This window comes from Ailuropoda melanoleuca, chromosome 2 (genome assembly GCF_002007445.2).
Source record: "Ailuropoda melanoleuca isolate Jingjing chromosome 2, ASM200744v2, whole genome shotgun sequence".
Lineage (NCBI taxonomy): Eukaryota > Metazoa > Chordata > Mammalia > Carnivora > Ursidae > Ailuropoda > Ailuropoda melanoleuca.
The window spans coordinates 98,056,433-98,082,656 of record NC_048219.1 but is presented as its reverse complement, the minus strand read 5'-3'; the positions used below and the strand labels follow the sequence as shown (position 1 = coordinate 98,082,656).

General features: G+C 42.9%; 1 protein-coding gene across 2 annotated transcripts; it reads left to right on the top strand.

Annotated features, from left to right (window-relative positions):
- Window positions 1–694: 694 nt before the first annotated feature.
- Window positions 695–15,944, top strand: TSN (translin). Of its 2 annotated transcripts, XM_002921767.4 has the most exons (6): window positions 707–971; window positions 2,151–2,244; window positions 3,508–3,604; window positions 5,304–5,419; window positions 6,110–6,189; window positions 6,947–15,944. In XM_002921767.4, exons 1-6 carry the CDS (start codon window positions 906–908, stop codon window positions 7,178–7,180), a joined length of 687 nt encoding a protein of 228 aa, XP_002921813.1. In that variant the 5' UTR covers window positions 707–905; the 3' UTR covers window positions 7,181–15,944. The 2 variants fall into 2 exon arrangements, with proteins under 2 accessions (XP_011226449.1, XP_002921813.1); XM_011228147.3 differs by lacking the exon at window positions 6,110–6,189 and having other exon boundaries at window positions 695–971; window positions 6,947–7,020.
- The last annotated feature ends 10,280 nt before the right edge of the window (window positions 15,945–26,224 follow it).

Here is a 26,224-nt window from a genome sequence, read left to right as displayed (position 1 = left end):
CAGACGGTACACTTTTTTGGCTATTGCTGGAGTCCGTGCACACTGAATTGCAGTTCTTTGATCTCAAACTCATTTGGCTCTCGTGTCTATTTTCAGGTTGACACAACGCACACATATACATTTTTATTTGTAGGGTCGATGTATGGGATAATATGTCTGCAAGGACAAGAAATCATTACGGAGCTTGCCTCAAGGGGAATTGGAATAAGGAGGTGTTAGTTTAGTGGAAGAGAAACTACCCACCACACACGCTTAAAAAATTAATGTAATTTAAATAAGTTATACTGTCATACAGAGAGGACGTTAAAAAATTTCGCTCGCAGCCCATCCCCTGCAATCACGGTCCCCCACACTTTTATTTCCCCTGTACTTTTTGCAAATAAGAATGCACTGTTTTTCTTGTTTCCTCACGAATCTCTCTACATTTTTCTGCACCTGGGTTTTTATGCATACGCTTCAGCATTGAAGCGTTTTCCCCCCGCATCCCGCTCAGCATAAAACAAATACATAAGATTCGAGCTCCGTTCGCTCGCACCATCTCCGAGCCCGCCCCGCCCCCTCAGGCCCACGTGCCGCGAGGGACCCTCCTCCCTGCCTCGAGGGCTGTTTCCGGCGAGGCCTGTCCGAAAAGTCCCCAGATGGAAGACCCGCCCACTCCTTTCCGCTCCGCCCCCTGGGTGCACGCCTCGGTGCCGGACACGGCACGCGGCACATCAGGCAGCACGGAGGACAGCCCGGTACCCGGCGCGCCGCGGACCTCGGAGGACCCCCGCGACGTCCGTAGCGTAGGGCCCGGTGGACGCGGCGGCGGTGGCTGGTGTTGCGACTGACTGCGCTGGTGGTCTCTGTAAAGCTTTTCGGCGGCCACACTCGCCGCACTGGCTGATTGTTGTGCAGTCGGCGCCATGTCTGTGAGCGAGATCTTCGTGGAGCTGCAGGGCTTTTTGGCTGCCGAGCAGGACATCCGAGAGGCGAGCCCCCTCTCTTCCCCTCCCCTTTCCTTGCTTGCTGGGCCACATCTCTCGGCCCTCCTTGTTGCTCTGTCTCGAGCGGTGGGGAAGCCTCCGGGGGTGGGTTGCTACCCCACTTGTTTCAGCTTAGGGCGTGTTCTTCCCCCACCTGAGATTCTGCTACCTTGTCCTGATTCTCTGTGTTCGAGTCTTGGCTCCTCAGTATCGCCAAACTGGTTTGAGTGTCAGTCTTCCTCCTTGTCGGCGCTTGTGTCTGTCGAAAGATCAGTTAGCGCCTGGAACTCTAGACAACTCGCGTTTCACGTGTTTGTTGTTGTTGGCTTAAAAGCACATGTGGCCTCTTCTCTTTAAAGCTTCTATGGGTTCTTATTCCACATAGAATAATAATTCAGACTCTACTGTGGCCCACAGGTGTCTCCTCCCCTTACCCCACCTCATTTTGCGCCATCTTCCGTTGTGTATTATGTTCAGTTTACTTCCCTTTCATTTCCCTAGTTCGCAGATAGTTTCTTGTCTTAGGACTTCTACATGTGCTGTCTGCTTTTCCTGGAATTCGCATCTTCCTTTCTTTTCCTGATTATCTTGTATTCATATCCTTGATTTCACAGTCCGTATGATCCTTTCTCTGTCGTGTTTTTAGTAGCGCATTCGCATTAAAAAAATTTGTGCGATCCGTATTTTTTAAACGCCTCCCTCCCGCCGTTATGCTCTAGACTGTGAGATGGAAAGGACTGTCTAGTTGGGTACCCAGTGTTTACACAATGCTTTGCACATAAGTATGCTCAGTGAACATTTGTGAGATGATTGAATAATACCCAGTCTTTGTATTGCATTGCGTTCTTTTTACAAATTACATTGAGATACTTTCTCTCTTTTAATATTTATAGTGTTTCAGTGGGATATTTGGGTTGGGTGGCGATTATCTTTTGAAGGCTTCATGAGGAATCTCAGCCTATTTTAGTAACCACCTGAAGCTCTCAGAGAGGAAAGAAGTGGTAAAGTCAGGATTCAAACCTGGATATTTTCTGCATCGGTTCATCCTTGTAAAGATTGTCAGAGTTTTGAATGTGTGTGAAGGTGTCATAGATATTTAATCTATGCTATCAGGTATATTTGCTTTGAGGTTCTGATAATAATTATGTTGAGTTTATCTATTACTTTGATTTTTAATCTCTCTAGGAAATCCGAAAAGTTGTACAGAGTTTAGAACAAACAGCTCGAGAGATCTTAACTCTACTGCAAGGGGTCCATCAGGGTGCTGGTTTTCAGGACAGTAAGTTCTTTTGATTTCGAAGGATTTTTTAAATCCAATTTATCAGTCATTTAAAAGAGTTATTTAAAGAGTTAATTTCCATTTAGAAAATATTTCACATCTGTGTCATTTTATTAAGAACAATGTCCCTCATGTTCTGTGGTGAGTAAAAATTGGAGAAGTAGGTGAGTTGAGCATTTTATATGTTTACAGAATTCTGTGTGTTATGGTTGATCTTCCACTTTCATGTAGTAACGTGATAATATAATGTGGTAATTGTAATTGCTTTGTAGCTCTGTTGTGTATCTAACTTTTATTCGGCTCTCTTGCTTTTTATTTTTTTTTTTNATCCAATTTATCAGTCATTTAAAAGAGTTATTTAAAGAGTTAATTTCCATTTAGAAAATATTTCACATCTGTGTCATTTTATTAAGAACAATGTCCCTCATGTTCTGTGGTGAGTAAAAATTGGAGAAGTAGGTGAGTTGAGCATTTTATATGTTTACAGAATTCTGTGTGTTATGGTTGATCTTCCACTTTCATGTAGTAACGTGATAATATAATGTGGTAATTGTAATTGCTTTGTAGCTCTGTTGTGTATCTAACTTTTATTCGGCTCTCTTGCTTTTAAACCCAATCTTTCATTCATTGAATATGGTTTAATATGCATTTGTAGATAAATGGCCAGTGTAAAATGTTCCTAACGTGTTTACAGTCAGCCTCTTCAATGGAGATCAGATATAAGTTTAAATATGGAACCTTCATTGTGAGATGTAGCCAGCACGACTGAAAGAGTTGAAATATATTTTCAGTCAGAGAGTGATATATTGTAATGTACAAGTGTCAGAGGCAAGTCATTTTTCTCAGTGATATGGAGTTGGTCAGTCAGATTGAGAATACTTGATAAAGTTTCTTTTTGACCAAATATGGGAGCTATGGTCAATTTTAGGTGTCTTTTAAGGACTGACTAGGAATAGCAGCTGGTACATGGCCCTTTAAGGATGACATTATTTAGGACAGCTTACTGACTTGTCTGCTAAAGTATTCCCTTTCAGCAAATTTTTGTCTATTTTTCAGTGTTGGTAAATCAGTAGGACACTAGAGATGAAATTTTGAGAGCCAGGTTAAAAAGTAGAGATGCATACCCTGCATTTGGTCATAAGATTTTTTTTTTTAAAGTTGATTTATTTTCAGATAGACTGCATAGATTATTAAGGAAGAACTGTATTTGAAATTTGATAAATCTTTCTTTATTATTATTTTTGATTATCTTTTTGTGATCAGTTCCAAAGAGGTGTTTGAAAGCTCGAGAACATTTTGGTACAGTAAAAACACATCTAACATCTTTGAAGACCAAGTTCCCTGCTGAACAGTATTACAGGTTTGTAAGAAAAATAGCATTATTTTATAATGTTAAGTAAAAGTGAAGGCAGGAGAAAAATTGTAGGTACTGAATGATTGCTTAGAACTAGGTAAAAACTTCTATGTAAAAGAATCAATGAAAAAGAGTCAAACTATTAATAGTGGTGGTATTTTAATGGTGACAGATTTGGTGATTTTATTTTTTTCCTCCCTCTTGAGAATTTTCCTAAGAAACATGTATCATTTATGCAATGAAAAAGGAATGAAAATGAAAAGATTTGTTGTATGAAGATCAAGTAAAGAATATATTTAAGTTACTGTGAAATTGGGTGAACTGTATCTGTGCTGTTAAAGTTGTGGGATTAGGTGGCAGTATATAAATGAATTGAGTGTTACCTCAGAGTTTAAATTTTACTGCCAAGTAGCATGTTTAGTTAATATTTTATGCTGTGTCTTGTTGAATCTATAGCACCATTAATTTTAAGAGTCACCATTCTTTTATGTACCACTAGGGAAGAAAATTTGCCAATCATAATTGTGAAATTTATAGATTGTAAAATGCATCCAAATTTCACAGATGTTAAACTGGAAAAAGCTGCATTTGGGTATTGATGAAATATGGTGAAGAAGAACCTAAGATCTTGTGTTTGTTTTCCTAGTGAAAAACATGTTTCCTAACGTAAAAGGTGTTCCGTTAAGACACGTGGGCAAAAAACAACATGTGTGTGGGAAGTGGATAATGTAACTTTACAGGATAATTTAAGGCAGGGGTTGGCAAGCTACCTGGGACCCGCTGCCTCTGGAAGCTAAGAACTGCTTATATTTTAAAGGGTTGTTAAAAAAACAAACAAACAAAAAACCAATCCCTGAACCAAAAAGAATATGTGATGGAGACTGGATGTGGTTCACAAAGCCTGTACTATTACTATCGGACCCTTTACAGGAAAAGTTTGCTGACGCCTGCTGTAGGGTAATAACGGGTGTATAGAGACGTTGAGCAATAGAATTGACAGGATCTTGAGAGATCATGTAGTTTGGAGGTCACACAGAGGTTGACCTGTGGGTGATTTGGCCCTTAGGGGGTTTTGTTTGACTTGTATTGATATTTGAAATTCAGAAGCCTAGCATTAATGTTTGGGGTTGTAAAATTTCCTGTTCCTTTTTTTGGGCTTCTAGCTCAGTTTAACTGCATTATCTTGAAAGTTTAAGTGTGTTGGTTTAGTGATTGCAATTGGTAGTCATTTCTTATATGTGTGAATCAGGCTTTTCTTGATACGCTACACTCAAATCGGAATGTGAGAGTAACTTAGGTGTTGAGGCTCACGTGCAGTTACAGTTCTCATCAATCCGTACTGGCCAGTTTTAATTTTTCTCAGAGCAGCATCATTGTTCTTACTGATTAAACTTCTAAAATACAGTTGTTCTTGTCATCCCTAATCTTAAACTGTAAATATTTTTACATTCATTAAAGTTGGCTCATGTTTCTCGTTTATTAAACTTATCATAAGTAATTGTTATAAATTTGAACTTGTGAAGCTTATACTGACTCCGTCTGATACATTTAAGTGTCATACTGTTCTTACACGTTTTATATTTTGGGGTTTCACATAGATTTGGTTTGAAAAAGCGTTCTGTTTCTAAAATGTTTGCGATTGTACTAAACTTATCTTTTTCAAGGCCCCTAATCCCGCAACCTAAATGAGCTTCTGTCCACGCAGATTTCACGAGCACTGGAGGTTTGTGTTGCAGCGTTTGGTCTTCTTGGCAGCATTTGTTGTGTACTTGGAATCAGAAACACTAGTGACTCGAGAAGCGGTTACAGAAATTCTTGGCAGTAAGTGTCTTCATTAGCGTTGGTCTGCAGAGTCAGGCATGGTAGCTTAATTTTTGTTGGGGGGAGCTGTTGCTTTTACTTTCTATTTGTTAAATGAGAACTAAATGGGAAACTAATGACTTGGAAACATAAAAGTAAAAATATGTGGTGGCTTGCTTTTTGTTCTCGAGTGTTTCTTTTAGTTTGTAAAATTTGGTTTTTAAAAAATCCGGGCCACAGAAAGTTAAAAGAAAAGTACAGTGAACACCTGTTTACACGCCTGCTTGTTATTATTTTGCTAGATCTTTCGGTCTTTTCACTTTGTGTGCATGTGTGTGTATTTGTGTGCATGTGTGGACCATGTGAAAGCCGCTTGTAGTAGCACGGCTTCTCCTTTAGATGCTGTGGCATGCATTGTCTGAAAACAAAAATATTCTCTCATAAAGCTAGGTAACATTCTTGTTGGTGTTACTTTTTGAGAGAAGAATGAAAGGAAAAATTGCAGGCTAAAGAGCTCAGAAATCCGCAATGAGGCCTAGTTGCCAAAAGTATGAACCCGTTAAAAACACAATTGTAAAAGATTTTCTTTCTTTTCCTTTTGTTGAGAGAAATTATATGTGTGCATATATATTTGTATATGTAGTATCTTATGTTTTTATGTTCAGGTTCTGTTCACATCATGACCTTATTTTTACTTTGGTATATTTTTAGTTGAGCCCGATCGGGAGAAAGGATTTCATCTGGATGTAGAAGATTATCTCTCAGGAGTTCTAATTCTTGCCAGTGAATTGGTAAGAAGCTTAGTGATTTACCATTTGCTTTTTTTTTTTTTTAATTATTTTTAAGTAGGCTCCATGCCTGCCATGGGGCTTGAGCTCACGACCCTAAGACCAAGAGTCACATGCTCCACCGACTGAGCCAGCCAGGCGCCTCTGCTGTTTGCTTTTTTGATCTTCCCACTTCACTGTCAGTTTTTAAAATGGGTACAAAACTTGAGGAAGTCTTTTCTAAGCCCCCTTTCGACCGCCAGTTCATCATCGTGCACTGTGTGTGTTAGGTTTTGCTAGTCGTCAGAGAAAGGCTAGCTGTGCATACTTACCAATGTGTGATTTTTAAAAGATAGTAATACCTCTTCCTTTCGAACTATTGGCAAGATGTATATATTCCTAGTAACTGTGTTAATACATATACTTGCTTTGGAGAACAATTTAACTGTATAACTATATATTATTTTTACCTATATTCTCTTAATGTCTCTCTGGAGAAATTGTCCTATGAAGAGAATTCTAAAGAACAAAAGACTGCTATGAAGGTGTTTACTGTAGCCTTTGTTCATGTTGATGAAAACATGTAGACAGAGAACTCCCAACAGAGAGGGAATGATTTCTTAAGACATGAAGTAACTTTGTAGTATTAAACAATTGTTAAAGTGTACGAAAGACAGTGTGAAAAAGTTGTGTGGCTTTGAGGGCTTTTAGTTGTGACTGGGAGGAAGGTGTGCTAAAGAGTCCTGTTGTGACATATCTGCGTTTGTCTTCCCTCCTGTAGTCGAGGCTGTCTGTCAACAGTGTGACTGCTGGAGACTACTCCCGGCCCCTCCACATCTCCACCTTCATCAATGAGTTGGATTCCGGCTTCCGCCTTCTCAACCTGAAAAACGACTCCCTGAGGAAGCGCTATGACGGCTTGAAGTATGATGTGAAGAAAGTGGAGGAGGTGGTCTATGATCTCTCCATCCGGGGCTTCAATAAGGAGACGGCGGCGGCTTGTGCAGAGAAATAGGAGGCTCTCCTCGTGCCTGGCCCTGCTGACCTCAGTGGTTGCCGGTGAGGGTGAGCCCGGTGCCTCTCAAGGTAGTTAGGATTGCCCCGTTGCTAAACACCGCGCTTTATTTTCTTAACCAGTGTGTGGTGTAAGTGTCAAAATTGAAACACTTTTTTGGGGGTAAACAAGATAGCCTTTACAAGGACAGATTTTCTTTGTTGTTTCAGTGAATTCGCTCTGTAATTCTGTGTATTTCAGTTCTGTCAAAAAGTGTAAATGTCAGTTTCTTGGTAAAGTCCTTTTCTCGCTTACCCCGATGCTGTTGATGTACTGATTGAGGAGTTTATTGTCTTGTGTGTCTTCCAAAAGTGATCCTTGGTGTTTTCTATGTCCCAGTTAGCCATCCATACCCAGGTGTAGCCTGGATACCGTATAAAATAGGTAATTAAAAAGGATGGTTGCCAAGCAAAGGACAACTTATTTTATATTTCCCTTCCTTATTTTAAGCCTCATGAGTAAATCAGATATTGAAATTTTTTGCAAGGGAGCTACAGCCCCAGGGTCTCTCTCACTGCCATCAAAATATAAAAGATGAAATTGCGAAGTCAAGTTCAATAGATTATTTTGGGACGTTTTGTATTGGGGATTGAGTAACATCTTATCATTTAGCTCTATTTACCAGGTGGAGAGTAGGGCTTCGTGTTTTACAACACCTCTGTTTTCTGATGTTGCCTTAACATTCTGCTCTTGCAGCAACTTAAAAATCGTTTTCACACACATCTTGAACTAACACTTCATATAATATATTTTTAAGCTATGAAACCTTTTTCCTAGCAGCCAGCTAGACCGTCTGGTCTGAGACTAAAACCACCCAGTCAGGTTAATTAGTAATACCCTGACTGGTATGTTTGGAGAGAAAAAGTGCTGTGCTTTGTCTGGAAAAAAGAGAAAACCTTGGTATAAAAAAGAAGGTCCGCTGATTTGGTACTGTTTTTGAGAGTAAGCAATTTTAGGTTGTTGGCAGCTATTCCAACAGTCAGGTTTTAGACTTACAGTTTTGGGCAAGTTACATAAACCATGTTGGCACCCACCTCCCCCTCCTTGTTTTCAGGTCGGCTAAGAATACTTGCCATGTAATTTTTGGTGGTTGAGTTGAAATGATTTAAAATGGTGACTTAACCCACAGTGTTTTGGAGCTCACTGAAAGGAAGGTGCTAGTGTTTCCAGAATAATAGGAAGTATTTAGAAGTATCATCCTCATGTCTGATACCAGGCTTTCTGTTTGAGCAGGAGAAGGTTGGGCATTGCTGTCAGAGCCGTGATCAGGCCAAGTTAAGGACTGACCAAATTTTCCATCCTGAGGAAAGAAGTAGAAACAAAGCATAAATTGCTGTGCATTTTTGGATTTTAGAACAAGTTTCTTGACCGCTCTTTCTGCAGGATAGTTTGTAGAAAGAAGAAAGGTGTTCTGGTGTTTGAAGTGCCTAGGGCGGTCATCTAAAATGTGCAGTGATAGCACTGCCTGGGTTGAGCGTAAAAGGCTTCTAACTACATGATCAGACATTTGAGGTTAGTTTGTAATAGTTTTCTTCTCTGTGGAGAATAAATTCTAAAGGTGTTTTGAGGCTGAAGAAGACCAGGGGTGATAAGCACATACTGCTGTGTAACAGTTAAAATTATCAAGAGACACCAACCATTCAGAGTTAAATTAAAAGTATTGTAATTGAACGTATTGAAAGCCTCGGCTCTGGTTTTAGTACACCAGAATTGTTCTTTTCAATTTTAGAGAATTGAGGAGTTTAGAGAAAGTAGAGATGAATTAGTGGATGTTTTCTTTATAAATTTATTTATAAGAAGAGAACCCATAAAAACTTCAGAAGATTTGCCCTGTCTTAAACTTGAATTATAATATTGGTAATGCTTAAGAGAATTTAATAAAGAACAAAAGCTTCTTTGGCAGTGTTTCGAGTCCTTTACTTAAAGAAGTGGCTGAAGAGATGAGGTGATCTGCAGGATGCCGCTGGCATAGTTCATAACATGTGCTGCGAAATCATGGCTTTCTTGGTTCTTGGTCTGGACTCGGCTGTACCCCTCAGGTCATTGTGTGCCTGACACCAAACCTGAAACAATTTGTTTTTTTAGTATTCACCGTACTGAACATTAAACAAATAAAAACGCCCCTTTCCTCCAAACAAAAGCAACAAACATTTAAAAGGGGGGCGAAATTGACTGAACTGGTGGTTTGAATGAGCAGGGGGTGAGGGAGAGGAGAAAAGGGAGTGTAGCGTAAATGTCAGGTTTCTGGTCTGGAAGACTAAGTCGAGTCAGATGCTGTCAGCTCAAGTAGGGTGTGTGGGAGGACTCTTGGATGTGTTGGGCTCATGATGCTTGTAGAGCACGAGGTGGAGGTGGCCCCAGGACGCTGGGTGTGAGGGGAGCCTAGCCAGCTTGGGATAGCTTTAGGTAGTGATAGTGTGTATGTGGGAGATGGGTCAGGAGAGCGGGTAAGATCGCCCTGGAGAGCACGTAGAATGAGAACAGTAACGAGGTGAGGACAAAACCCTGATTCACAGCAGGGTCTAGTGAGTTAGGCAGAGGAAGAGACCATGAGGAAATGGAGAAGGGGTTATAGAGACTGACGGAGAGCAATGAGAGTAGCTTGTCACAGAAGCCAGAGGAATAAAGAGGGGCTTAGAAGGCTTTTTAGGGGTAAGGGATTTAAAACGCATACTTTTGCAGTTTGAGAGCCTTGTGACTTCGTCAGGCGAGGCTAGGTTATGCTTTGCTAGCAACCCCCAAAACTCCTGGGCATAGTACAGAGGTAATTTCTTATACCGTATCTCTTGTAGGTTAGCCGGGGGATCTGTTCCACGTTGTCCTCATGTAGCTGACAGAGGAGCCAGCCGCTGGACCGTTGCTAGTTGCTGTGGGAGAGGGAATCAGTTGTGGAGGGTCGTACACAAACACATGTTCTGGTGTCCAAGTGACCTGTCACTTCCTCTCAGAGTTCATTGATTAGAACTGGGTACTTTGCCCTGCTAAACACCAAGGGGGCTAGGAGTGAAATCCCACCTTGAGGGATGGGAGTCGGCAGATGGAGGGTCAGACAAACTAAATGTTGAAAGTTGTGGGCAATGTGTAGTTCTTTCGGTTAAGTGAGTAGTAGTATTTCTGGTCACATATAAATTTCACTGGGCTTGGGAGGGAGAGTTGCTGTCCCAGGGCCTCTCTTAACCTGTTGGATGACAAGAGGGTGGAGCCATCTGTAGTTGTCCCCTCTGCTGTGGAACGTTGTTTCCTGTTTGAAAGAGATTCCTCTGGCATGTGCATTTGCATCGGTTCGTGTATGAGTGTTTTAAGCCAACATTCAGTGAGCTCTTGCATGTTCTAAGGACTGGGCTAAACCTTTTATCCAGACCATCTGATTGCATCCCCGTGTAACTGTGAGGTAGCTGTCGCTGTTTTCCCATTTTAGACCGGATGCAGGCTTAGAGAGAGGGCAGTCCACTTGCCCTGAGTTCACAGTTATGAAGCGGAGGAGCTGTGATTCGAACACACTCCGCCTCTGCATCCACATACACCGTCTCTCCAGTGATGCTTTTGGTGGCCTCGCTCTGTAGCCTGACTTGGCAGAACCCAAGTCCACCAGTAGTGACGAACACCGTGTATGTGTAGCTTTGGGTCAGGGGCAGTTTGTGTTAAAAATTAGCATAAAAAACGAGTGGGAAACTAGGTCTGTGCCCTCAAGATGTTTAGGGTCTAGTTGCAAGCGAGAAGGTGGTGAGAAAGATACAAACAGGTAAGAGATTAAATAGTCACCTAGTATTTGAGTGCCTACTATAATTTCTTGGAATTTTTAACAGCTTCATTGAAGTACATTTTACAAATAAAATTGACTCAAATCAAATGATTTAATTTATAAAGTAGTGCAACAATCATCATCTATCAATTTTAGAATATTTTTTATCATCCAGAAAGATCCCAGCCCCAGGCTACCACTAATCTACTTTGTTTTCATAAATTTACCTTTTCAGGGTATTTCATATAATGAAATGATGTAATATGTGGTCTTCTATGTCTCACCTTTAGCATAATGTTTTGAAGGTTTATCCATGCCATAGCATGTGTTGGTAGTTTGTTCCTTATCCCTGAGTGGTATTCCTTTGTATGGGTATTCCACTTAGAACCACTCATCAGATGAAGAAGGCTTGAGTTTCATAATGTTGCTTTGAGCGTCCTTGGGCAAGTCTGTGGTATGAGTGGGTTTTTCTTTTGCATAGATACCTAGGAGTCTGGTAAAAGTGGTGATTTTATGTTTAGCTTTTGAAGAGACCGTCAACCTGTTTTCCCTTCAGCAATCTGTGAGTTCCTTACTACGAGTTAAAATTCACGTCAGTACTCGACAAGATGTTATGCACCGTCACTGCTAAATAATTTGTGAACAGTCGCTATAGGAATTTAGGTATAGTCTGAACCGGTTCATGAAAGAGGTAGGATTTAGATGTGTGGAACTAAGAGGAGAGCATTTCTGGGGGGACAGAATTGAAACCAGAGCAGAAATGGTAGAGGTGTACCTTGGAAATATCGTGGATTCAGTTCCAGACCACTGCAATAAAGCGGGTATTGCAATAAAGCAAGTCAAACGGATTTTTTCCCAGTGCCTATAAAAATTACGTTTATGCTGTACTGTAGTCTATTGTCTGCAATAGTATTATGTCTACAAAGTACATACCTTAATTAAAAAATACTTTATTGCTAAAAATGCTATCATCTGAGCTTTCAGTGAGTTCTGATTATTATCACAGATCACCATAACAAATATGAAAACGTTTGAAATACTGTGAGAATTACCAAAACGTGACAGACAGGAAGTGAGCAAATGCCACTGGGAAAATGGGGCCGACAGATTTGCTCGACATGGGGTTGCCACAAACCTTCAGTCTAAGAAATGCAGTATCCGCACAGTGCAGTGAGACGAGGTACGCCTGTGTTAACTGAACAGGGACAGGATGTCCCACACTTAATTGCAGGAGACAGTCTGCTGATGTTGGACTGTTAGGTTTAGAAAAGCCTGAATTGAGAGGTTAAGGAGTTTGGACTTTGAATGATAGGCATTGGGGGGCTGTATGGGTTTTTCCTTTTTTTTTTTTTTTGAAGTGGGGAGGGAGCAACTTTGGAGTCGGACAGCCGCAGTTTAGAATGCTGGCTGTCATGTTAACCAATAAAAAAGACCAAAGGCAGGGAGACCTGTGAGGAGGCGCTTGCTGTCTCTGAGGTTGTAAAGGTCAGCTTGGGTGGCTGGTGGTGGGCCTGACCGGATGCAGGTACAGTACGTAGAGGAAGAAGGAGTCAACTTGGAGTCGGGGGTGGGGGCGGGGGAATGCTGTGGACTGAACTGTGTGTGTCGCTTCACATTCATACAATGAAGCCTAATCCCCAGTTGGATGATGTTGGACGTGGGGCCTGTGGGAGGTGATTGGGTCACGAGGGTGGAGTGCTCATGAATGGGATCAGTGCCTGGAAAGGGACTCAGAGCTTCCTCATGCCTCCACCACAGGAGGACAGAACCAGGAGACGTGGTCTGTGAGCCAGGAAGTGGGCCCTCAGCAGTCACCGAATCAGCTGACCCCCTGATGGACTTGGTCACGGATCTGTTGTTTAAGCCATCCAGTCGGTGGTGGTTTTGTTATAGCCGCCTGAACGGACTAAGACAAGGGAAGAGCAATTGAGGAGAATCAGAGATGGCTGAGCTGAATACTGAATTCCTACACACGTAGGAAAGCGGGAGCTAGTTTCTGGGGGAAGATGAGGTCAGTTTGGCAGGTGTTGAGTTTACTGTGATGGGCAGGTGTTTCACCAGCGGCTGTACTTTTTGGAGTAGAATTTAGGGCCCTCAGTGGAGCTGAGGGAGTCCTTGAGATTGGGTAGAGTGGATCTGTGGCTTTGGTTGGGGAGGAGCTTCTGGAGGCAGGGAGAAGTCTGGACGATAATCAGGCCAGAGAGCCCCTGGAGGGGGTTGAAGACAATGAGGGGAAGACGGGAGAGGAGTAAGCCGGAGGCTCTTGTCATTCTCTCTAGGTCAGGTCTGTTCCAAGCAGGAGCCAGGACCTCTCCCATTGCCATAGAAATCCTTTACTTACCATAAAGACTTAAAGGCTTTTGACCGAAGGAAAATAAATCTATAAAAATATGTAGAACCCCCAGAGAAGAAAGTTGGTCTTGTTAGTTACTTTGTGATTTTTTTTTTCCTTATTTACCCTGTTTCTTAAATTAGTTACTCATGATCATCTGGTGTCATTTAATATTAATTAACATTTACCCACAGCCATCTGCTCTGGCTGGAGTTCTGTGTTCATCCATTTCAGCTGTGTGTTTCAGTGACAGGATGCTGGCCTTGCTATCCGGATGTGCCAGCTGGACTTGCCAGCAAGACCAGTTCAGAAGTCAGGAGGGGACTTCAGCTTCCTTTGCCTTCCACTGATGAACTTTTTGCTCACCCTGGCAATTGAAGTGAAGCCAGAGCATTTTTCTCAGGAGATACAAAGGGCTGGGTGTTGTTTTTGCTTTCTGGGGGAAGACTGCAAGATTGTTTTAATCATTAAGGGGTTGTTTGGGGAGCAGAGTCCATGGATTGGCCCTTCTACTTTGATAAGATGCCAGTTCATTAGACCCAGAACTGACACAACTAAGATAAAGACCCATAATCAGTTTTTAAAAAGACCGACATCAGTAAACTTGAAGGCTTCTTTTCTTTGCATCAAGAAGTTAATTTTTAAATCCCCAAGAGGAGGAACAAAGGATCAGAGGGATGGCCCTAGGTTCTCTTCTTCAGCTGTGGCTAGCAGAACTTGGCCGTCCGTCTTTTGGGGACTAGTCTTGGGGGTGGGCATTAGTAGGGAACAACATGAGTCCAACAGGGTTGGGTGGCTTAGTGAGGCTTTCCATGCCCCACCTACCATCCCACCTGTCACAGGACAAGGACAGAACTTCATCTTGTTTTTGTTTTTTTTAGAGAGGCAAGAAGAGGAGAGGCAGAGGGTGAGGGAGACAGAGAATCTTAAGCAGGCTCCATGCCCAGTGCAGAGCCCTGTGTGGGGTTCAATCTCACAACTCTGAGATCGTGAGCAGAAATCAAGAGTCAGACGCTTTACTGAGTGAACCACCCAGGCACCCCATGACTTCATCTTATCTAACGAAACTGGCCAAATGGGCGCCTGGGTTGTTGGGCTGTGTTCTGCCTTGTGTCATCAAACAGCTCTAGCCTTTCCTCAAACTGAAAACAGCCTGGAAATCTGAATATTTCCAAAATACCCTCACTGAGGAAAACAAGAGGAAACAGGAGCTGACTGCAGAAGAACTTTGACTTTGATCCTTGTCTATTTTATGCACATTGGAAGGAAGGAATAAGTGATACCACCTAGTGTTCAGTCAAAGGTATGACAGGGGTTGTGGGGACACTTTGGGGAACATGTAAACGTGCATGCCATTGCTTGATGACCCATTTTATACAGTTTTCTCTGTAGACTTGTGTTACTTTTGGGATTACAAAAGATTTAAGTAAACATTGTAGTAAGTTCGGAAATGACAAAATCTCTTAAAGGTTCCTATGTATTTTTTGCATTGTGGTCTATCCTGAATATACTATTGACTTTCAAAACTTTGGAGGTATTTGTGGATTCTGCTGTTAACCGTTGATCAGAAGTACTGTCGTTTAGCTCATGGCTGTGTGAATGTCTGTTCATTGTCCTAAGCTCCTTTCACAGAGGGACAGATGGCTGTACCCGAGGGTCCGTGGAGATGCTCAGGTTCCATGGTCCAGCTTCTGCTTCCCTTCAGCAGCACCTTTTACGTGGCTGGCATCAAAACTAACATGCTATAATTGGATTTTATAATTTTGTAATTGGGTCTTACCATTTCCTGTGAAGTTCAAAAATAATTTTTGTCACCTTCTGCCTTGTCAGAGTGTTTTTACATTTACATTTCATCACAGCCTCTGACTTGCGAAGCTGACCTGTTCTGTGTGACAACTCAGGAGGCCTGGACAGATGGAGGAGGAAGTGTTCTCAGGGGCTTCCCTTCTTTCTTCCTTAGCCTGTCTTCTCTGGGCCGCCATCTTGCACTCAAGCTGATGTGCTTGTGCTCTAGCCTTGAATTCTGATCACCACTTGGTGCTGCTTTGGAAAACAACCTGGCAGTTCCTCAAAAAATTAAACCTAGAGGTACCATAAGACCGAGTGTTTCCATGACTAGATATATCCTTGAGAGCTGAAAAGTCTCCGTATGAGTCTATACAGAGACTTGCACATGAATATTCATAGCAGCGTTATTCATAATGGCCTAAGAGTGGAAACCATCTCACTGTCCATCAACTAGTGAATGGGTAACAAAATGAGGTATTTCCCCACAACGGAGGTTATTAGGCAATAAGGAATGAAGTACAGATACGTGCCACAGCATGGATGAACCACGAAAACATGCTAGGTGACAGAGGCCAGTCACAAAAGACCACATGCCATATGATTCCATTTACATGAAAGTCCAGACTAGCGAGGTCTGTGGTGACAGAAAGATTAGCGGTTGCCATGGGACGGGGAGGGAGAGCGGGAAGTGACTGCTAATGGATGTGGAGTTCCTCTCTGGCGAGATGAACACGTTCTGGAAGCAGTGGTGATGGTTGTACAACCTTGTGAATAGACTAAATAGCAGTGAACTGTACTCGTTAAAGGGATGAGTTTTGTAGTATGCAAATTATATCTTAATAAAAACCCAGAACTGATCTTGCCATTTATCTTCGCCAATTGCTGCGTGTGGTTTCTGTCGGTGGCGCTGTGGGGAGGGGGGGCACCAAATGCCGGGTGCTGTGTGGGGGGCTCACATGAAATATTCCATTTAATCTGCCCAGCAGCATGTGTGTTGGCTGTTTGTCTCCACTTAGGAAGAAACTGCAGTTTGGAGCACAGGGGGGCCCTACTTGCTGTCCTCCACCCTGTCTGTGGTTCCCATCCAGCTCAAGCCTGACTGGCCCCAAGCTCTTCTCATACGTTCTGTCTCCGGGCCACTGAGGCCCAGCACATGGCACCCAACTTTGGCTCTTCTCCCTTGTCTCTCCACCTGCTTCTGAGTAGAGTTCATTTCCTCCATGCCTCTTGAGCATTTTTTCTACACCACGTTCCTAGATCAGAAGCCCATCACTTATTCCCAGTCCTGTTCCAAGGGCCCATTAGTCTCCTGTCTTCCAAACTGTTATTCCTCAAATCTACCCAGTACCCTCAACATTGTGAAGTCTGAGTCTTCAAGTCGGATCACTTGCCTGCTCTGAAACAATGGCTGCCTGTGTTCCGGTGGATTGAGGGGACACTCCTTAGGCTGGCATCCGAGGGTTTAGACAGTGGTGCTCCCTGCCTGTTTGCCCACTCCTTCCTGCACATCCCAGAACACTACCCACTGCTTCCGGGAGCACGGCCACAGTGGGTTGGAATCCACAAAGGCTCTGCTGACCGCTCAGGAGAGAAGCGTACCTTGACAACTCAACGGGGCAACATTCGGAGGCCTTTAGGGTTCCTCAGCGTGTGTGAGGAACAGAAGAGCAGTGACTTTCAACTGGGGGCAGTTTTGTCCCTTAGGGGACTTCTGCAATGTCTGGAGACATTAAAAAAAATTTTTTTTTTGTTTAATCAACACAACGTGGGGAAAGGACTACTGGCATCTAGTGGATAGAAGCCAGGGATACTGCTAACCATCCCGTCACGACGGCTAACCATCCCGTCACGCACAGGACAGCCCACAGCAAAGAATTCTCAAGTCCTAAATGTCAGCAGCACCAGGGTTGAGAAACTAATGAGCTAAAGCAAATGATTTTACTGTTGAGATACAGTAAAGAATAAATGAAAATACTAAGTGATTTCAGATGTGTAATAAAGATTCTTGCATATTGGCAAATGCAACACAGGAAGGCCACGGGGAGTTGTGGGGCTCAGTGGTGGGTTTGGACACCAGCTAAGCACGTGATGCTCTTTTCCAGGCCCCTCCCCCAGCACCGTGGTGCCTGACCGTTCGCTGCATCATAGCTTGTAATGCACTGAGTTAGATTGTGTTGTACTCGCCCGTGTTCTTGTCAGCCTTCTCCGCTAGATCTGAGTTCTTCAGGGGCAGGCTTGCCGTCTTGCTCGGCATTGAATGCCGAGCTCTTGTGCTAGCGCCTGGCACGTAACAAGGCTCAACAGGTATTGTGAGATCGAATGGAATAGGTGAAGCACGTAATTCAAATTTTATCTCAGCAAAGGGAAAAAGTGTTACTGTTTGGGGACTTTTTTTAGCCTTTGGAGAAAAGATAAAACAGAATGCTAACCCCTCGGATGTCCAGAACCCTTCTGTAGGCCTCTCTGTACGCACAAAGAACAGAGTATCACAGCGGTCTGGCATCTTGCCTCTCTTCTCTGAGCCTCGCGTATCATGCTGCAGTTAGAGTGGGCTGTTGCCTCCGGAGGGAAGTGGGTAGGAAGGGCTGCAGAGGAGACCCTAGGAAGGGCTGAAGGATCCAGTACCCTCAGGAAACAGGGGTGGCAGATTCAGATCAGGGGTTGTGGCCATTCCAGTATCTAGATCGGGGTCAACCACGGCCCCACACTAGAGACATTGGGAAAGATGTACATACTGGGGAGAGCCTTGGAGACAAGAATTGGGGTGAGGATCAGTGTTCAGATCTCTGCTTTTATATATTTATGTGTATTTACATACATATATATTTACATATATATGTATACATGTCGGACTTTTTATATATATTGGACAGCTTGGAGCTGTCTTTGTTCCCATTAATTGGGGAACCGATAGGAAAGATCCACATAAATTCTGTAATGCAGATTATTGCTATCTTTTGGCACATTGGGGTGGCTTTCTTCCTGGGTATATCCTGCAGGTTGTACATCTGATCACTCCTTATGATTAGTTAGAAACCTTTACTTGCAAGAATTATAAACCATTAAAAAAAGAATTTATTGGAAAGATATGGAACAGTCTGTAGAAGCTATTCAAAATCTTATGGACTGCACTTTTTTTAAAAAATTGTGGTTAAAAGGTATATAACAAAATTTACCATTTTAACCATTTTTAAATGTTCAGTTCTGTGGGATTAAATACGTTTACATTGTTGTACAACCATAAACATCATCCATTTCCAGAACTTCGCCATCTTCCCAGCTGAAACCCTGTACCCATTAACTCCCCCGTACCCCCTCTCCCCAGCTTCTGGCACCCACCATTCTACCTTATGTTTCTATGAAGTTGACTATTCTAGGTCCCTCATGTGAGTGAAATCATACAACAGACAGTGATTATTGGCTTATCTATCGCTTTTAGAAAAAGCCTTTCTCTGCCCAAAGTTAAAAAACAGTAGAGGGTCACTAGTAAGTTAAAAAATATGAGAACCTGTAATAAATAAAATGAAAATCTTATTTCAACCAATGAAGAAACCATTGTTAAAATTTTAGTTTATAGGGGCGCCTGGGTGGCTCAGTCGTTAAGTGTCTGCCTTCGGCTCAGGTCATGATCCCAGGGTCCTGGGATCGAGCCCCGCATCGGGCTCCCTGCTCAGTGGGAAGCCTGCTTCTCCCTCCCCCTGTCCGCCTGCTTGTGTTCCCTCTCTGGCTGTATCTCTCTCTGTCAAATAAATAAAATCTTTTACAAAAACCTTTTTTAGTTCATAGTCTTCTGATTTTCTTCTGTATCTTTTAAAGAGTCATATTGGAACTCCACAGTTTCCAGTTTTCCATTGTTACAGATAATAGTGTTATGAACATCTGTGTACAATCTTTGGATTGCATCTCTGAGATTATTTCCTGAGGATAGAATTCTAGGTCATATTTTTGGACTAAGATTATAAATAGTTTTAAGACTCTGTTAAGTACATAATTTCAAATTGTTTTCCAGAAATGTCCCAGTGTATGCTTTCCCAGTGTATGTGAAAGTGGCTGTCTCACCACATTGTCACGAGTGTAGCTTATTTTTTGTTTGAAAATTTTGCCTAGGGTCGCCTGAGTGGCTCAGTTGGTCAAACATCTGCCTTCAGCTCAGGTCATGATCTTGGAGTCCTGGGATCAAGTCCTGCATCCAGCTCCCTCTCCCTCTCTTCCCGCTGGTGTGCACACACGCTCTCTCTCTCTCTGTCTCGTGCTCATTCTCCCTCTCTCTCTCAAATAAATAAAAAATCTTTAAAAAAATAAACATTTTGCCCACTTTTACCAATTTATCTTGTTACCATTTTGTCTTTTCCTTAATACCAACATCTAAAAATATCCACTTTTAATATTTGTGTGGTTCTAAATTTTACAGAAAATAGCATCATATTCTACATTCTCTTTTGTAAATTGCTTCGTTTAAATTTAGAAATACAGCGTAAATCTTGGTTTCAGTATATTTTTTCTATCAACATTATTATTTAAAAAATTTCATTAGTTCAAAAAACTACATCAATAGTATGCTCATTATAAAAACCCAAAAAATTCACGAGTATGAAAATTAAAAAATAATTACACTTTAATGACATTTTAAATGCAAATGTAAATATATAAGCTTCATATTTGTCAATTTCAACAACATCTGTTCATAGTATACGTTTTATTTGCAGTTTACTTTTTTTTTTTTTTAAGGTTTTATTTATTTATTTGACAGCGATGGAGACAGCCAGCTAGAGAGGGAACACAAGCAGGGGGAGTGGGAGAGGAAGAAGCAGGCTCATAGCAGAAGAGCCTGATGTGGGGCTCGATCCCATAACGCCGGGATCACGCCCTGAGCTGAAGGCAGAAGCTTAACCACAGTGCCACCCAGGCGCCCCTGCAGTTTACTTTTTGTATCAACATTTTATCAGTCAGCATGGCAGGACATATGGATTTGTCTCATTTTTCCTTTTTTTTAAAGGTCTATTTATCTTAGAGCATGTGAGCGAGCAAGTGGGGGGAGGGGCAGATGGAGAGGGAGATAGACAATCTTCAAGCAGACTCCCCACTGAGCAGGGAGCCTGATGCAGGCTGATCCCAGGACCCTGAGATCATGACCTGAGCCGAAATCCAAGAGTCGGCAGCTTAACTGACCGAGCCACCCAGGTGCCCCCCCTTTTTTAATTGCATGATTGTTCATAGTGTGGCTATGCAATTTAATCATTATCCCTTTCATAGATATTAAGGTGTCTTAAGTTTTTTTCTGTTATAAATAATGCTCTAATGATAGCCTATAATGTATTTAAAAACAAAACAAAACAAAGTGTAGGAGGCACCTGGCTGGCTCAGTTGGTGGTGCACACAGCCCTTGATCTTGGGGTTGTGAGTTCAAGCCTGATGTCAGGTGTCGAGATTATTTAAAAGTACATCGTAAAAAAATAAAAAGAAATCATAGGATGGATGAATAATTTAATGCTATTGTTAAACATTTTGGTTGTTTTCCTTTCTTGCTTTCTTAAAAAATTTTCCTTTCTTGCTTTCTTAAAAAATATTTATTTACGTAATCTCTACTCCCAGCGTGGGGCTCGAACTCACAACCCTGATACCAAGATTCACATCCTCTTACAACTGCGCCCCCCAGGCGCCCCCCTTTTTTGCTTTTTAGACAAATCTCTGGGAATAACTAAATATTGCCCTAAGATCGCTAGGGTGCATTCGCCGTTAAGGGTTTTGCTTATATTACAAAACTGTCTTCCAGAAAATACACCAGTTTGTACTCCTGTCATCTACTCGCCCAGACTCTCCCCATCTGTGGGTTTTACATTCGAAAACAACTGACCAGAGAGCAAATCACAAGCTTTGGTTCCACGCCAGTCACCTAAAGTAATGGTGGGGTTTATGGTTGGAATGCTGAAGTCTCCCTGAAAGGAAGTCAGGACTTGGAGCTGGGGCCAGGGACTTAGTAGTGACCCCTGATCCCTGACTCTCAGGGTCTTCCCATGACCCTTCTGAGGCTTCTAACCCCTCCTGTCCCGTTCTCTGCTCTGGGGCTGGCTTCCCCGCCATAGCCCCTTGTCTTCTCTCTGTGACCTGGGGATGCCAGGGCCTCACTCTGGCGCTTACCCTGTGTGTGTTCTCAGATTCATGCGCTGTCTCTTAGTTAAATGATTGATTTCTTTTTTTTAGATTTAATATACATGCATTCAACAGAGATTAGATTAGACTTGACATAGATATTAAATTTAACACAGTAGAGTGTTACAGATGAATTTCTACCCCTGATGATACTGATACCAAGATACAGAATGCTTCCAGTTCTCCAGAAAGCTCTTGTGTACCCTCCTCATACAGGCCCTGTCCCTAAAGCCAACTGGCATTCTTTTTTTTTTTTTTAAAGATTTTTATTTATTTATTTGACAGAGATAGAGACAGCCAGCAAGAGAGGGAACACAAGCAGGGGGGAGTGGGAGAGGAAGCAGCAGGCTCATAGCAGAGGAGCCTGATGTGGGGCTCGATCCCATAACGCTGGGATCACGCCCTGAACCGAAGGCAGACGCTTAACTGCTATGCCACCCAGGCGCCCCCCAACTGGCATTCTGATTTCTATCACTGTAGATTTGTTCTGTTCGAGTTTGTATACATGGGCTCAAACAATATGTATGCTCTTGGTCTGGCTTTTGGTCATTACGTCTTCAGGATTCAGTCATGACGTTGTGTGGGGCAGCAGTCCTCTCTCAGTCTCTCTCTCTGTTTTGCTCTCTCGGTGTTCACAGCATGAATACACTGATTTTAAAATCCATTCTCCTTTTGGTGGGCATTTGAGTTTCCGGTTTTGGTTACAATGAACAAAGCTACTATGTATTTTCTTGTATATTTTTTGAAGGGTCTAGGCCTAGGAGGGGGGTTTCTGGGTCATAGCATAAAGGCCAGTTTGGCTTGAGTGGATGCTGCCATATTGTTTTCTGAAGTGGTCGTACAATTTTACTGTATCTCCAGCAACAACCTAGAGTTCTGGGAGCTCCACGTCCTCACCATCTCTTGTTGCCGGTGGCCATCCTGGTGGGTGTGTCATGGTGTCTTATTGGTTTTTTCCCCCCTTCTTATCCATTAATATGTAGCAATGTTTTCATACATGTCTTGGCTATTTGGATATACTCTTTTGTGAAATTATGCCCATCTTTTTCCTTTTTTAAATTGGGTTGTCTTTTTCTTAGTAATTCATAAGGATTCTTTGTATATTTTCAACATGAGTCCTTTCAGAGATAAATGTGTCATAAATATCTTTTTCTAATCTGTGGCTTGACTTCTTACTCTTTTAATGGTGACTCCTAACATAAATCCTTAATTTTACTCTAATCAAAGTTGTCAGTCTTTTCTTTTGTGGTTAATGCCTTTTGTTCTCTGTTGAAAATGTATTTGCCCACACTTAGAGACTCATGACAGATTCACCTATGGTTTTTTCTAGAAGCTTTATTTTGCTTTTCACAATAGGTCTTCAGTCCTTCTAGAATTAATTTTTTTGTGTGTGGTGTGAGGTAGGGTTAATTAAATTGTGAGTGGGAGAGTGAATCTGGCTGGTTGTTGGTCAGCTGGCAGAATGGCTGGCCTTGGGCCAAGTGTCCACCACGGTCCTAATCAACCACGGAGGTGTGGAAGGAGGGGCAGGTCCACTCAGAGGACTGTTACATCCCTCTTTGGAAAATGCCTTGGAAAATCAACCACAGATTGGACTCCTGTGAGGACCCTGGAAACTCTTGTCTATGGACTCGTTACAGAGAGATTGCCTCCTGTGGGGCACGAGGCTTCTACGCCAGCATGACTCCTGCACCTGCCCTAGGGAGGTCTTCTTCCCCAGCGCGGAGCTGTTCCCTGGGGAGAGGACAGCTCCTGGGATGGCCCTTGGGCTGCTGCATGATAGCCGTGAGGACACGTCGTGGAGGAGGAGCACCTGGTGCCACCCCGCTGGCCATCTGTGTTCCTGCACTATGGTCCCTCAGAGGCCCATTGTTGGCTCGTGAGTCTGACGTTTAGCAGAATCTAAAAGGACCATGGTGGACGTTGCACTCCCAAAATACAGTCTGTACAGGAACTGAACTGCTTCATTCTTTCCCTTTAATTATCATTTTCTAGTATAGTGAACTGATAGCCTAGCAACCTTTAAGAGTCACCAGTTAGAATACCCTCCTCCTTTCTCCTTACTCTTAAAAAAATTGGCCTTGATTATTATTTTTTAAAAAATTTTATTTATTTGAGATAGAGAGCGAGTGAGAGAGCACAAGCAGGGGGAGGAGCAGAGAGAGGGGGAGAAGCAGACTCCCTGCTGAGCAGGAAGCCTGATGTGGGGCTTGATCCCAGACCCTGAAATCACGGCCTGAGCCGAAGGCAGACGCTTAAGCAACTGAGCCACGCAGGTGCCCCCAAAATTGGCCTTTATTGAGGTATAATTTAGATAAAATAAAAGTCATAAATTTTAAGCATTCAATTTCAATGAGTTTTGAGTTTAATCCCATAACCACCACCACGACCAAGACGTAGAACATTTCTACCAACCCTAAACACTCCTTTGTGTCCGTTTGTTGTTGGGCCTCTCTCCAGCCCCGGCCCCTGGCAACCCCTGCTCCGCTTTGTCACTGTAGTCTTGCCTTTTCCAGAATTTCATATCAATGGAGTTGTACAGTAGGTAGCCTTTGTGTCTGGCTTCTTTCACTTAGCACAATGCCTTTGAGATTCGTCCATGGTTTGTGTGTATCAGTCATTTGTTCCTTTTTGATTGCGGAGTGGATTCCATTGTATGGGTGGGTGTACCATAATTTATCCATCCTCCAGGGGGTGGATATTTAGATTGTTTCCAGTTTTTGGATATTATGCTTAGGGCTGCTATAAACATTCGCATGTAGATCTTTTTAGGGATGTGCTTTTATTTCTCTTGGGAAAATACCTGGGAATGGAATTGCTGAGTGATACAAAAGTGTATGTTTAATTGTTGATGGATATTTGGGTTTTTCAGTCTTTCGCTATTACAAATAGTGCTGTGATTAATAGTTCTGTGCAAAGATCTCTATTTTCTTTATTTTTGTTGGTGCTTCTTTGGGATAGAAGTAGGATATCTGGTACAAAGGGCAAATGCATATGTAATTTTGCTAGATATTGCCAAATTCCGTTTCACAGGGCTTGTGCCATTTTGCGTTTCTATCAGCAATGTTAGAGAATTTCTGTTTCTCCATAGCTTTATCATCACCGTGTTTCGTGAAGTGTTTAGGTTTTTGTTTATTTGGTAAGGGACAATTGGTATCTCTGTGTGGATTTAACTTACATATCCTTTATTGTGAGCCTGGTTGAGCATCTTTTCATAAATTTAAGAAACTTTTACACTTTAAAAAATTAATTACTATGAGTCAGCCTTGAATACTCTTTCCCCTGGCCCCTTGACCCCCATCTCAGAGGCTTGTCAATTCTACCTAGAAAGTGATCTCAAATCATTCCCTTCTCTTCACCCTGCCTGCCACTACTTAATTCAACCTGTCATAATCTCTTTTCTAATCTCTTCTCCATACAGCCACTTTGTTTCAATGCTCCATTGCCCTTGGGATAAAATCATTGCCTAGACTAGAAATCCACTTGCAAGCTGGCCCCTGCCTCTTTCTCCAGCTTCACTGGGGGGCCGCTGCCCCTTGTTTGTTGTGCGTCACAGTGGCTGTTCAGTTCCTAGAATGTGCTCATGTGTGCACAGCTTGGAGCCTTTGTGTGTTTGCTCTTCTGCTTGGAAGGCCCATTGCCTGATTTCCTCATGTTCATCCTCGTCTAGTCTCAGGGAAATGGCCCTTCCTCGCGAAGAAATTTCTAAGCCCTTCCATTGTAAATTAGGCTTACCCTTACACTTTTTTTTTTAATTTTTTTTTTTTAGAAAAGGGGAGGTGGGGCAGAGGGAGAGGGTGAGAATCTCTTTTATTAAGATTTATGTGTGTTTTTTTTTTGAAGATTTTATTTTTATTTATTCGACACAGAGAGACAGCCAGCGAGAGAGGGAACACAAGCAGGGGGAGTGGGAGAGGAAGAAGCAGGCTCATAGCAGAAGAGCCTGATGTGGGGCTCGATCCCATAATGCCGGGATCATGCCCTGAGCTGAAGGCAGAGGCTTAACCGCTGTGCCACCCAGGCGCCCCAAGATTTATGTGTTTATTTGAGAGAGAGAGAAGGAGCGTGTGTGGGTGCACAAGTGGATGGAGGAGCAGAAGGAGAGAGAGGGAATCAAGAGTCGCATGCTTAACTGACTGAGCCACCCAGGCGCTCCCTTACCCTTATGCTTTTTATAGTCACCGGCATTTTCCCTGCAGAGGACTCGACACAGTTAGTGTGGTCATCTGTCTAGGCTTTACCTCCGCGAGGGACCAAGCCTGTCTTGTTCACATAGAGACTCAGTACGTGTTTACTGAGTGAGTGAATGGTACACGGGCGTGAAGAGCTACTCAAAACAGTACAGGGAGCGCTGCTCCTACACGCAATGGAGAAAAAGGAAGAAATTGGGTCAGTGAGTCTTTCCTACCCCCCAAATCCAGAGGTCACTATGCAGAAGCAACTGTCCACTCTTGCCAAACATAAAGTCGACCACAGAAGAGAGCTAACAACAAAACTAAGGTTTTTCACATTTGTAGCCAACGTTTGCTCCTTGGCTTTGCTCCCCGCCACCACCCCCACCCCCCACCTCCCCATTTTCTAATCCCTGAGTGGTCAACGCCAGCATCAGCAAAACTGACTGCCAAGCCCCAAGCCCCAAGCCCCAGTTGCCATGGGAACCTCTCTTTGTTACTACTGTTAGGCAAGAAGATGTACCGAACAAAGTTTGGCTTCACAGTATTTCAGCCTGTGGTCATGGTTAAATTTCCTGTTGGGATAATGCTGATTGCTTTTTGGTTGCTTTCCCTTCATTACTAATTGCTTCTCTGATGATGGGTAGTGAAAAAAGTAGACTATAAAAAGTGGAAGGACAGAAGATAGGAACCTCGTTTCACGTCTCCCCTGGGCCTGCGGGCCACGGAGCCCCAGCGCGCCCCACGGCAGGCAGGCCTGGGGGCTGAGGAGCGGGTTAGGGGAGAGATGACCCCTGGCTCTCAGCCTCAGGTCCTGGAGG

Bases quoted from the DNA above. Each gene is read 5' to 3' on its own strand.
- TSN (XM_002921767.4), top strand. From the start codon at position 906: ATGTCTGTGAGCGAGATCTTCGTGGAGCTGCAGGGCTTTTTGGCTGCC. The intron at 972-2,150 runs GCGAGCCCCCTC...TAATCTCTCTAG, and splicing joins CCGAGCAGGACATCCGAGAG to GAAATCCGAAAAGTTGTACA. The intron at 5,420-6,109 runs GTAAGTGTCTTC...GTATATTTTTAG, and splicing joins GGTTACAGAAATTCTTGGCA to TTGAGCCCGATCGGGAGAAA.